This window comes from Vicia villosa, linkage group LG6 (genome assembly GCF_029867415.1).
Source record: "Vicia villosa cultivar HV-30 ecotype Madison, WI linkage group LG6, Vvil1.0, whole genome shotgun sequence".
NCBI classification, from domain to species: Eukaryota; Viridiplantae; Streptophyta; class Magnoliopsida; order Fabales; family Fabaceae; genus Vicia; species Vicia villosa.
The window spans coordinates 140,865,527-140,876,728 of NC_081185.1; the positions used below are offsets into that span (position 1 = coordinate 140,865,527).

Consider the following 11,202-nt stretch of genomic DNA (forward strand, 5'->3'; position numbering starts at 1 on the left):
ATATTATATATAATTCTAATAAATCTTAATTATAATATTTTAGTTGGTATGTGCCACTTCTCTAATATTTTGGCCAAGATAGTTATAGACTAACATCTCTTATACTGGTTGTGTATTTTGACTTCTAGTGAATATTATTCGGAACAATCATATTTTTTATTGAGTTCTAGCCCAATTAAATTTTCAAACATAAAATAAATGGCAACTGCTATGATATTGAGAATAAAAGAGAGGGAGATTCATATATTGAAAATAAACAAATCATTTAACAAAAATCAAACATTAGATTCCAGGAGTCAAACTTGGTGTTTCATGTTTTAAACAAAAATGATATTAAAAACAAATTCTCAAACACAAATATTAAACACACTTTCTCTTTATTGGTTGAATTCCACTTAAATATTAGTAAATATTGTGTATCTGATATAAATTTGGTGGGAATAAAAGAGAGTATCTAACACCACTCTTTAATGCTTCACCATTAATGCTGATAAAATACAATTTTAGGAAAAGTCGCATTATATTATATATTCTTCTTGAAAACGATGTTACGCTGTCTCTCAAGTTTCTCAACATACTCTAATGCTATTGCAGTATCAACATACTGCAATGCTAGTGCAGTTTCAACATTCTGAAGCAACTTAATGATCTTTTCCCTTAACATTTCATACTCCTTTAAGTAATTCGACTGCAGCTGCAATATCTAGTAACAAAAATCAAAATATAAGTTAGAGTAAAGACCCATTTTGGTCTCTCATAAATATTACACAAGTCAAATTAGTCCTTTATAAAAAAATTGACCCAACTTAATCCTTTACAAAATTTAACCGGATCATATTAGTCCTTCTGCTAATGTTTTTTTCGAATCGGTTTTTTCTACTTCTAAACCGGTTCTTTTCATACTTTTAAACCGTGACTGAACTGACACATTATATTTTTTTTAAATACTAAATTAATTTTTATTTTTAATTTCATTTTTAAAAAGTTACCAATGAATAATATCAAAAAAGTCAAAATTATTTCTTATAAAGTAATTTTTAAACAAGTAATTTCCATGATTTCTACTAATATTAACAAATTCTATACATAAATTTTTACCTATGAGGTCTCAAATCCAAGTCCCTTCAAGTTAAATGATTTTCAATTTACAACTAGAAAAATCAATTTCTATCGTTAATAAAGTGACTATCATTTACAACTAGAAAAATCAATTTCTATTGTTAGTAAAGCGACTATTATTTACAACAAGACAAATCAATTTCCATTGTTAGTAAAGTGACTATCATTTACAAATAGATAAATCAATTTCTATTGTTAATAAAGTGATTATCATTTACAACTAGACAAATCAATTTCTACGGTTAGTAAAGTGACTATCAATAACAAGTAGACAAATCAATTTCTATTGTTAGTAAAATGACTATTATTTACAAATAGACAAATCAATTTCTATTGTATTAAATTGACTGTCATTTAATCTGAAGAGACCTAGGTTCGAGACCATATTGATACAAATTTTGTATTTTGTATTTTAAATTTAGAAATGTTTAAGATTAACCACATGGGTCTGAGTTCAACTCCTTATAAGAAACAATTTTGGCTTTTTTATATTATTAATTTATAATTGTTTAAAAATGAAATTAAAAATAAAAATCAATTTAGTATTTAAAAAATGAAAAATAAATAAAATCCAACGTGACAGTCCAGTCACAGTTTAAAACTAGAAAAAGACTGAATTGAAAAAAATATTAGCAGAAGGACTAATATGATCCGGTTAAATTTTGTAAGGGATTAAGTTGGGTCAATTTTTTTGTAAGGGATTAATTTGACTCGTGTAATATTTGTGAGGGACCAAAATGAGTCTATAAGTTAAGTACAAAGCCAATATTATTAAAAGAGGATTGCACATAAATGGATTGTTGCTCATACTTTTTCTTCGTAAGTCTTGAAGACTTCATCACGGCGCATTTCAACTGGCCCGTTTTGAGCTTGAAAAGGATCACTTTTCATAAATTCTGCTTTGGTAATTTCAAGAGGAGCATCACTGGAGGGCTGTGATGCCTGGAAAATACAATAAGCAGTTCTAAATTTTAGTGATGAAAACAGTGCATAGTACACAATATGATTGGTAATTGAAACTCAAATTTTATCAATAAACACTTAAGAATAGAATCAAAATTTACTAACGTGTAGAACACATACCATTGAAGTAGCATTTTCCTGAGCCATATAATATTCTTTATGAAGCTTTTCTGTATAAATCTTGTTTTGTGAAAATAACACTTGTGGGAGGTTTTCTTGAGGTCACGAAATGATGCCTTTTACTTTGACATTTCTTTGAATATATAGTAGTTACAACATTAATGACTAATAATTACAAACTAAGGGAAATAAATCAATTCTCGATTTATGTTTAATTTGTCAAACCTATTTTAGGAAATATGATAAATCTAATTACAACATAATATTATTTCCTCTCAAATTGTATTGACTCGTCAATGATCATTATTTTATTAACAAAAAATTGATGACGTGGCCGCGTAACAAACTTGGTATAAATGTCAATGTCTAAAAACTATAGTGATATAACTTAGTCATATATAGGTGTCACGAATTGAGTGAGAATCACCTTTTATATGTTTGGTGCGTTCATGAAAAACAAGATTTGTAATTATTTGGATGTCACGTCACGTGTACTGTCCATATAAAGTGATGTAGGCTATGTTTGAAAAAAAATCAAGTTTAGCCAAAGACCACGAAGACAAATTATTTATGAACAAGCAGCAAATATGATACCATAGTTTAATTCAATAGAAGACTTAGGGACTCATACTTGTCTTTTATTTTCCCATGAGTTCAATGAAGAGCCAAGGAATATGCATTAGCTAGTGATTGAGTGCCGAGAATCAAGATAGCCTATTTAATCAACTTCACTATAAGCACTCATTTTAAGAGCTTTATCAGTAAGAAACAACATAACACAATGAAATATTTCCTTCAAATAGATAATTATATCGTGGACTTCTGCCAAGTAAAGATGACGAGGAAAATGCATGAATTACTTATTTGCTGAACATTAAAGATATATCAGGTAGAGTAATAGTAGAGTAGTTAAGATCACCCACGAGCCATCGATACATTAAGGGATTAGACCATCATCAAGGTGATATTTTAACATATACCTCAAGAAGAGTATCGACCAGATTATTCGATTAGGGACCAGTCATAGAAATAAAGTCTTCGACATATTTGTGTTGGTGAAGGAAGATGGCCTTTCACGTGGAATGAACCTAAAGGCCAATAAAATAATGTAGGTTACCCAGATCTTTCATAAGAAATAAGACTAGTAGTTTGTTGTTTAAGTCATTGAATTAAACCGTGATAAAAATTAGTAATAACCATATCATCAACATACAGAAGAAGCAATATAATTCATGTAGATATCTTTTGAATATTGTTAAGCATTACCATCATTTTTAACAATAGTTGAGCATCACTATCAATACGTTAACAATCAACTGTTGAAACACAACCATCGATGCACATAAATTTTTTTGTTGAAAACCACCATTGACGCTAGTAGCTTCACTATCATGATCATCGTGGATCAAGAAACTTCTTTTTATACTCACAATATTCACACGCTTTGCACAATTTTATCAAATTTTCAAAAAGAATCTTCAAAGCTGCAAAGCGATTCCTTCCAAAAATAATTAGGTTTTCATCTTTAGTAACCCAATTTTTTTGGGTCCTCGTGCATTAGTGGTTGTAAGTAGTCTAGGTTTAATCCTTTCAAATTGTCTTAGTTTATCATAGGAAAAAGGCTCTCTAAGTGTCCAAACTTATTACAAATAGAACATTTAAAAATAAATGGATTAAATTTCTTCCTATTTTTAGTTATCTTTTTAGAGATTGATTTGGGTTAAAACCTATTCCATTTTTATTGAATGTATTTGATTTGATGGGATCAAATCAATGTTTTATTTTTCCTTTGTAAATGTACTTGGGGTTTCTTACATATCAGCTAGTTCAATTTTAAATGAATCACATGAATCATATTTATTTGATGTTACAGATTCTCTTCTTATGCTAGCAATTTCTTTACATAGAATCTTACTCCTATTTTCCAAGAATTCGGCATAACCCTTAAGATCAATAATTTTCTTCTCTAACTTCTCATTTTTCTTAGAAATCTAAACACTTAGTTTAAACAAGTGATTATGAGATGGAAAAGTTACCTCAAGTTCATCTTCATCAGATACTTTCAAGTAAACATGTTCATCCTCTTCGGACGTCTTTAGTGGTTCCTTAGGAGATTCGTCATACTAATCTTCAGAAGTATTGTCTGGGATGATATCAAAGTAATTCTTGCATGAGTATTAATATTCTTCCCTTGATGAAATTATAAAGGTTACAATTTATGAAGCACTTCCATCATTTTTCATTTCAAAGATTCTGATGATCGAAACTTCTTCATCACCTCTTCTTTGGTTGGATGAAGCTACTTCAAATATTCCACTTCGTGAAACTTCTTCGTCATTTCTTCTAGATGTAGCTTCCTCACCATACTCATTAAATAATGACTTTGAGGAAGATTATTCATACATTGAGATTGTTCTTTCATACTTCTCAAGAAAGCCTATTTGCATTCCTCGATCCATTCAAACTTCTCCTTCATTTTCAAGGAAGCGAAGGAAAGAAAGGCCTTGTTGCCTGCACAAGAAAGAAAACATGATAGAGTGGTGAAGCGACCAGTTAATTATTGGACGTCTTTGACATTGGTGGGCCTTCTCATGTAGATGATATCTTGGAAGTTATTTGGGTTTGTTTTAATTCCATTCATTCCTAACATGAAGCCAAGGAACTTTCTCACTTGCACCCTGAAGGAGCACATGAAGGGATTCAGGTTCATGTTATACTTCTTGAGTGATTGTAAGATATCCTCCAAGTCTGCTTCTTGACTCTTCCCCCTCTGAGGTCTTCACTATCATATCTTCGACATTGACTTTCAAATTCTGCCCTATCTGTTGGAGAATACCACGTCCATCAGTCGATGGTAGGTGGCGCCTAAGTTCTTAAGGCCAAATGGCATAACATTATAATAGTAGTTGTCGTAGTTTGATATGAACATCGTCTTAGGTGCATCAAAGAGATCCATTTTAATCTGGTTGTGCCTTGAGTAACTCAAAGTCTAGTAGCCCAATGACCCATCAATCAAGCGATCAATCTCTGCAGGGGATAAATATCCTTGGGACATGATGTGTTGAGTTCGGTGAATCAATCCACATGCACCACTTGTTTGTTTCTTTCTTCACCAGGAAAATGTTGGCTAGCTAGGTTGGGTATTTTACTTCTCGCTAAACTTTGACTAGCTTATTCACCTCCTCGTTGATGGCGACTATCTTCTTTTCGCCAACTTTCCTCTCTCTCTCTGTGACACTAGTCTCGCAAAGAGATTGACGACAAGACGATGACACACCATACTGGTAACTAAGTCTGGCTTGTTAGAAGGGTCCAAGCGAACAAGTCGATGTTTCTCATGAGTTGGTCCACTAGTCGTGTTCTTTTTCTTTGGAAAGCGAGGTGCCTATCTTTGTCACTTAATGAGCCGAATGACCTATCTAAACCTTCTTAAGCTCCTTTGTGGGCGTTTGTCTCTCATTTTCCATGCCCATTTTGGGGTCCCAACTTGCGGTGTCTGTGTCTCGTGCTTCGGAAAAGGGGCAACCTCATGGACGACATCCTCCTTCCCCATCGCGAGGTTACTATAGTAACATTCTTGGGCACATTCCTGGTCTCTTTGTACTGTCTTGAATCGACTGCTAGGAAGTGGGTATTTCAAGACCAATTTTTGGGTGAATATGATCACCCTTAACGAGTTGATGGCGTGTCTGTCAAGGATGACTTTATATGGCGACAAGGTAGTTGACTTCAATCGCCTTGGAATATGATCCTACACTGTAGGCCGCCCTAGAACACCTTAATGCTGCCAAGATCAAGCCAAAGCTTCTAGAAGGCTCTCTAAAATAGGATGTCAGTTGAGCTTCTTCCGTCTATCAAGAATCGCTTTATATCCAAGTTATTGTGTTGCACATGAATGACCAAAGGGCCGTTGTTGTGAGGATAGACTTCGGCAGCGTCGCTGCGAGACAAAGTGATGTTGGCCCTTGGTTTTGTCCATTTGGATTTGGAGAGTCATAGGGATATTATGTTCCATGTCATCATCTACATGGCGTATTTTCTCTAGGAGGAGCTAGAACTTCCTCCGCCGCAGAAACCTCCAACAATGGTGTCAACTACGAAGCCTGTATCTTTTTTGGCTATTCCTAAGGAAAGCCAGTGAAAATGGTAGTGATAATGTAAGGTGTGGCCCAAGTTAGTTTCACTCAGGTCCCACGGTGGGCGCCATTATACTTGCCAAAAGTAAAAATGCGTGGCACACGTATGTTGGTAGGGTTTGTCAGAGGCTTTAAGGATTTTTCGGTAGTTTTAGGGCAAGCTCACGGTGGTGAGAAACCCTATTTTGTGGTGATTTTGGTGTTGAAAGAGCAAGTTCATGTGAGGTGAGAAATTTTGTATCTTTTGGTTGCTTCGTGTGTATCATGAATAGTCCTTTCTCATCCAGAGGATGAGGTATTTATAGAGGTCAATGAGCCTGCACTTAGAGTTTCTCAGGAATGAAAAATGCTCACCTCGTCATGATAGTGGACCGTTGAATCCCAATTTTCTAGGAAGACGTGGTTTAGGCTCTTGACTTTGGATTCTCTTTGACTAAAACGTGTAATTACCCACATTTTCTCATACTAGACAAGTGAGGATTGTCTTGGGTGAGGATATCTTCACTTTGAGCGGTTGGAGAGGATGTCGTCCTTTGTTGGCTGCATGGTCTCCTCGCCTTTGGCAGATTCTTCGCAATTTTAAACTACATAAATGAACTTTTTGTCTGATATTTTCCTTCACAATTTTAGTTTCTATACTACTAAATCTAATAATGTCATCACTCAATTATTTCAAATTATGACTTTTTCTCCACCATTGAACACTTGTTTATAATCATTGATTAATTAACTTCTACCTATCTACATTATAAATATGAGATATATCATATAGTTGCATTTAAATGAAGTTCTATTATAAAAGTAAATTACAAGTTTAACATTAACAATAAAAGAAATTGAAATGAAGATTTCCATCTTTGTTGAAAGCATGACAAACCTAGTGATTATTGCAACACATGCATATATAGATACAAATAAATCTTTTCAAAATAAACTAAGAAAGTTAACAAATCGGAAGAGGAGCACCGTTCCACTCTCCCAAACATTCAAGAAGAGGATCAATGATTTTTCCTGCACACATGGCTGTAAACAATTTATCACACTCTTCACCTGGTGAAATGACATTTTCTCCTGTTAGCAAACCAGTTCCCAACTCTTCTCTCACAAACCTATAGAGTGGATAAGATCTGCATCCATTGATCTTGTTTGGAACTGTTGGATTTCCACTCTCATATGAAGCCCTAGTACTTTCGACCTCTTTTGGCAAAAGGGTCTTCAACTCATCCTCAAAAGTTGCAATCTTTTGGAAGATTGATGTGTTCAAATTCTTCTCAAATTCACCATTTACTAATGCATGATCCACTAACACCTGCCTCAATTTTTGCATCAATGGATATGTAGCACTGCAAGGATCATCAATATAGGCAAACACATGCTCCCTATCCACCACTCTCAACAAGTCCTTTTCACAAAACCTTGAAGGATGGAGTTCTCCATTGACACCAGTTGTAAGTGTCCTTTTAGCAACTTGGCTTACAATGTTCTTAACCGAATTTTTCAAGTTCTCCTCCAAATGTCTTAAGTCAATTGCTTGGCAAAGTGCAATCAAGAATGTGGAAGACATGAGTTGTAGGATCTCAATGGCTTCATATGTTTTCCTTGAAGAAATCAAACCCAAAGAGTTCACATCTTGATTGTGTTGCTCAGCACTTTGGACATGAGTTGTGACTGGATTTGCAAGATATTGTAACTCAGAACAATAAGAAGCCATGGCAATTTCGGATCCTTTGAAACCATAATCCAAGCTGGGATTTCTACTAGCTGAGAGATTTGAAGGCAACCCGTTGTTGTAAAAATCATTGACAAGCTCAGAGAATTGAGCAAACATGAGTTTACCAATAGATGCAAGAGCTAGACGTGTATTATCCATTGATACACCAATAGGTGTTCCTTGAAAATTTCCACCATGCAAAGCCTTGTTTCTTGAAACATCAATCAACGGGTTATCATTGACAGAGTTAATCTCCCGCTCAATCGACTTTGTAGAGAATCTGATGACTTCAATCAGAGGACCGAGCCATTGTGGTGAAGTTCTAAGGGCATATCTATCTTGTTTTGGCTTCTGCAAAGGATCCATCTCATGCAACGTCTTCTTAGCAGCTTTGACATAAGCACTTCCATCCAAAATGTGTTCCATAATAGCAGCAGCCTCAATTTGACCAGGATGGTGCTTCAACTTATGTGTCAAATGATCTGTAAATTCAGGCTTCCCTTGCATAACTTCAGCAAATATAGCTGATAGGACTTCAGACAACACAGCTAGGATGTTAGCTTCAAAGAGAACAATAGAAGCTAAACCAGAACCAACAGCAGTTCCATTAACTAGTGCAAGCCCTTCTTTTGGTTGTAATTCAAAGAAATCAGCATTGATTTCAGCTGATTGAAAAGCTTCTTTTGCATTAAGTATTTCTCCGGATGGCCCATGAGCTTTGGAATTTGGTCTTCCAGTTAATAAACCAGCAATGTAAGAAAGAGGGACTAAATCACCAGAAGCTGTGATTGTACCACGGAGTGGTAAACATGGGGTGACGTTGTTGTTAATGAGTTTGGTTATGGCTTCCAAGATTTCAAATCTAATTCCAGAATAGCCTTGGAGAAGTGTGTTGATTCTCACAAGCATAGCAGCTCTTGTTGCTGTATGTGGAAGTGTATGGCTTGACTCAGTTCCTTTTCCAAATATTCCAGCATTTAAAAACCTGAAAAAAATTATTAAGTAAAGTAAGTATTAAGAAATGTTAAAATATTTTTTTTGTTATCCATACACTACAAAAAAAAAATTTATTGAATAAAAACTTAACCAGCATTTTTAACAAGTTAGTCGTGAAAAATGTTACTTAACAAGTTGCACCTATAAAGAAACATTGACTAAATGAATTCTTTCTACTCAACTCAAAAAATTGGGTAAAATTCTCTTTCTTTTCTTATAAAATGTTTGAGAAACAACAAATAATTGTACTATTTAATAAATAATAATATTTTGTGATGGATAGAAAAAATTTTCTCTTTAAAATTGGTAACATTCCACTAAAAATAAAACGTAACTATATGTATTTATTAGTAGTGATTAGAATACCCTACCACTTGTTTTTATTTTGAAGTAGTACGTTGACAGGAAGAAAAAAAAACACTTTGATATTAATTAACTAATTAAAAGTTACAAATAGCTAATCATAACAAAATATATGAGAGTAGATTTTAAAATGGACTTAATTTATATACATGCTATGAATTTTTACCTGTGATTAAATAATTAAAAATAATTGACTTTAATAATAAAATCCATGAATAAATCTTCCATAAGGAGATAGAATATGCAAGTTAAGAAAGAAAGAAAAAATCATATTACCTGATGAGTTCTTTCTGCAAAGCACCACCTTGCTTGGTTCGACGGTGAGACGTGGCGCCGAAACCGGTGGTGACACCGTAACTGTCAGTTCCTTTATTCATACTCTCCATCACCCAGTCACTGCTAGCCTTAACGCCAGCCCTAGCAGATTCTGACAGCTCCACCTTCACACCATGATCATGTGCAGCGATGGCAGCCACCTGAGAAATCGTCAGCGTCTCACCACCAAGATGAACCACTGGCTTCCGGTACTCCTCCACCATACGCTTCACCTCATCCAAGTGACTTCCTTTCATTGCCTCGGCGGCAACACCCCAATTCAAAGGATCAGAGCCGTTCACTTTGATGTTATTATTTTTAGCATTGGTCAAACAAAATGAATCGTAACCGTTGTTGTTTTTTGTAATGGCTGCACCTATTGCTTCCATTTTAAGTAATGCTGTTTTGTTGTGTTTTGAGAGAATGGAAAATAAATATAGATGATTATGAAAGAAAGAATTAATGAAAAAGTTGTAGTGAGTTGCTTGATATGTGAAAGATGAGTAGTTGAGCTTTATATATATAGAGAGGCTTGTTTTGGAGGCTCCATTATTATTATTTTAATTATTCAGTTTTTTTTTCTTGCGTTGCATGTGTGGGTGGTAGGTAAAGAGACACAAGTTGCACAAACAAGGAGTAGAAATGAAAAAGTGGTTTGGTTGAGGATTAATTACGAACGTTTGATTCATTATCACTTGGTGTTGAGTGGCTATGATATGGCCACGTGGCACTCTCAGATCTAGGTTTTCTTTGTTGCTTGGTTGGTAGATTTTATATATGTAGCAAAACAAAAACAAAAAAGTAGTTGGTGAGAAGCATAGTGTAGAAGCAACCTAAGATATTACATGCACGAATTGACCATGACTCTTAAACTCATTCAACTCTAAACCTGGTCAATCCTCTTTATATTAACTAATCATTATTTTACTTAAAGAGTGTCTCAATGGGGAAATTAGTCATCCTTTTTAGGTTTTATTTATTTATTATGCGTTAAATTTCTGTCTTCTGTTTGATAAATTACTCGTAATTCTTCAATGTAAACGAGTTTTTAATGTGTCTAAAGTAAAAAAAAAAAAAAAAAAAAGCTAAACACAAACGAAAGAAATATGATCTATATTTTCTTAGGTATTGGGATCAGCTCACCGTTAAATTGAGTAATCAGATTTTTTTTTATTGTTTTTAGTCAATTTTTCATTTTTTTTTATCTTTTCTCAGTCAAACAACACAAAATATGCAAAAATTAAACTTATATCTAATCATATTATATAAATTACTCGGAAAATATGTCATGGTAAGATAAATAATAGGTCAAATTAATTTGAATTAAAATCTAATTAAAAAGCTCTATGTGTTAGAATAAGACCGATTTATCAAATTTTTTCGTGATACTTGGTCTCAATTCTCACTTTTCATGGATTAAATTTTTTTTCATGCAGTTAAATAAAAAATCTAAATTTTTCAAAATGATTTAAGTAAAAA

General features: G+C 33.8%; 1 protein-coding gene across 1 annotated transcript; it reads right to left on the reverse strand.

Moving 5' to 3' along the window:
• Positions 1 to 7,107: 7,107 nt before the first annotated feature.
• On the reverse strand, positions 7,108 to 10,203 carry LOC131610248 (phenylalanine ammonia-lyase 1-like). Its single transcript, XM_058882141.1, has 2 exons — positions 9,685 to 10,203; positions 7,108 to 9,034 (listed from the first exon to the last, which is right to left on the reverse strand). Exons 1-2 carry the CDS (start codon positions 10,110 to 10,112, stop codon positions 7,282 to 7,284), a joined length of 2,181 nt encoding a protein of 726 aa, XP_058738124.1. The 5' UTR covers positions 10,113 to 10,203; the 3' UTR covers positions 7,108 to 7,281.
• Between the last annotated feature and the right edge of the window lie 999 nt (positions 10,204 to 11,202).

What these genes read in the sequence shown, in the direction of transcription:
- LOC131610248 (XM_058882141.1), bottom strand. Translation starts at nt 10,112, where the DNA reads ATGGAAGCAATAGGTGCAGCCATTACAAAAAACAACAACGGTTACGAT. An exon ending in TTGCAGAAAGAACTCATCAG is followed by an intron (nt 9,035 to 9,684) that starts GTAATATGATTT and finishes AATTTTTTTCAG; the next exon opens with GTTTTTAAATGCTGGAATAT.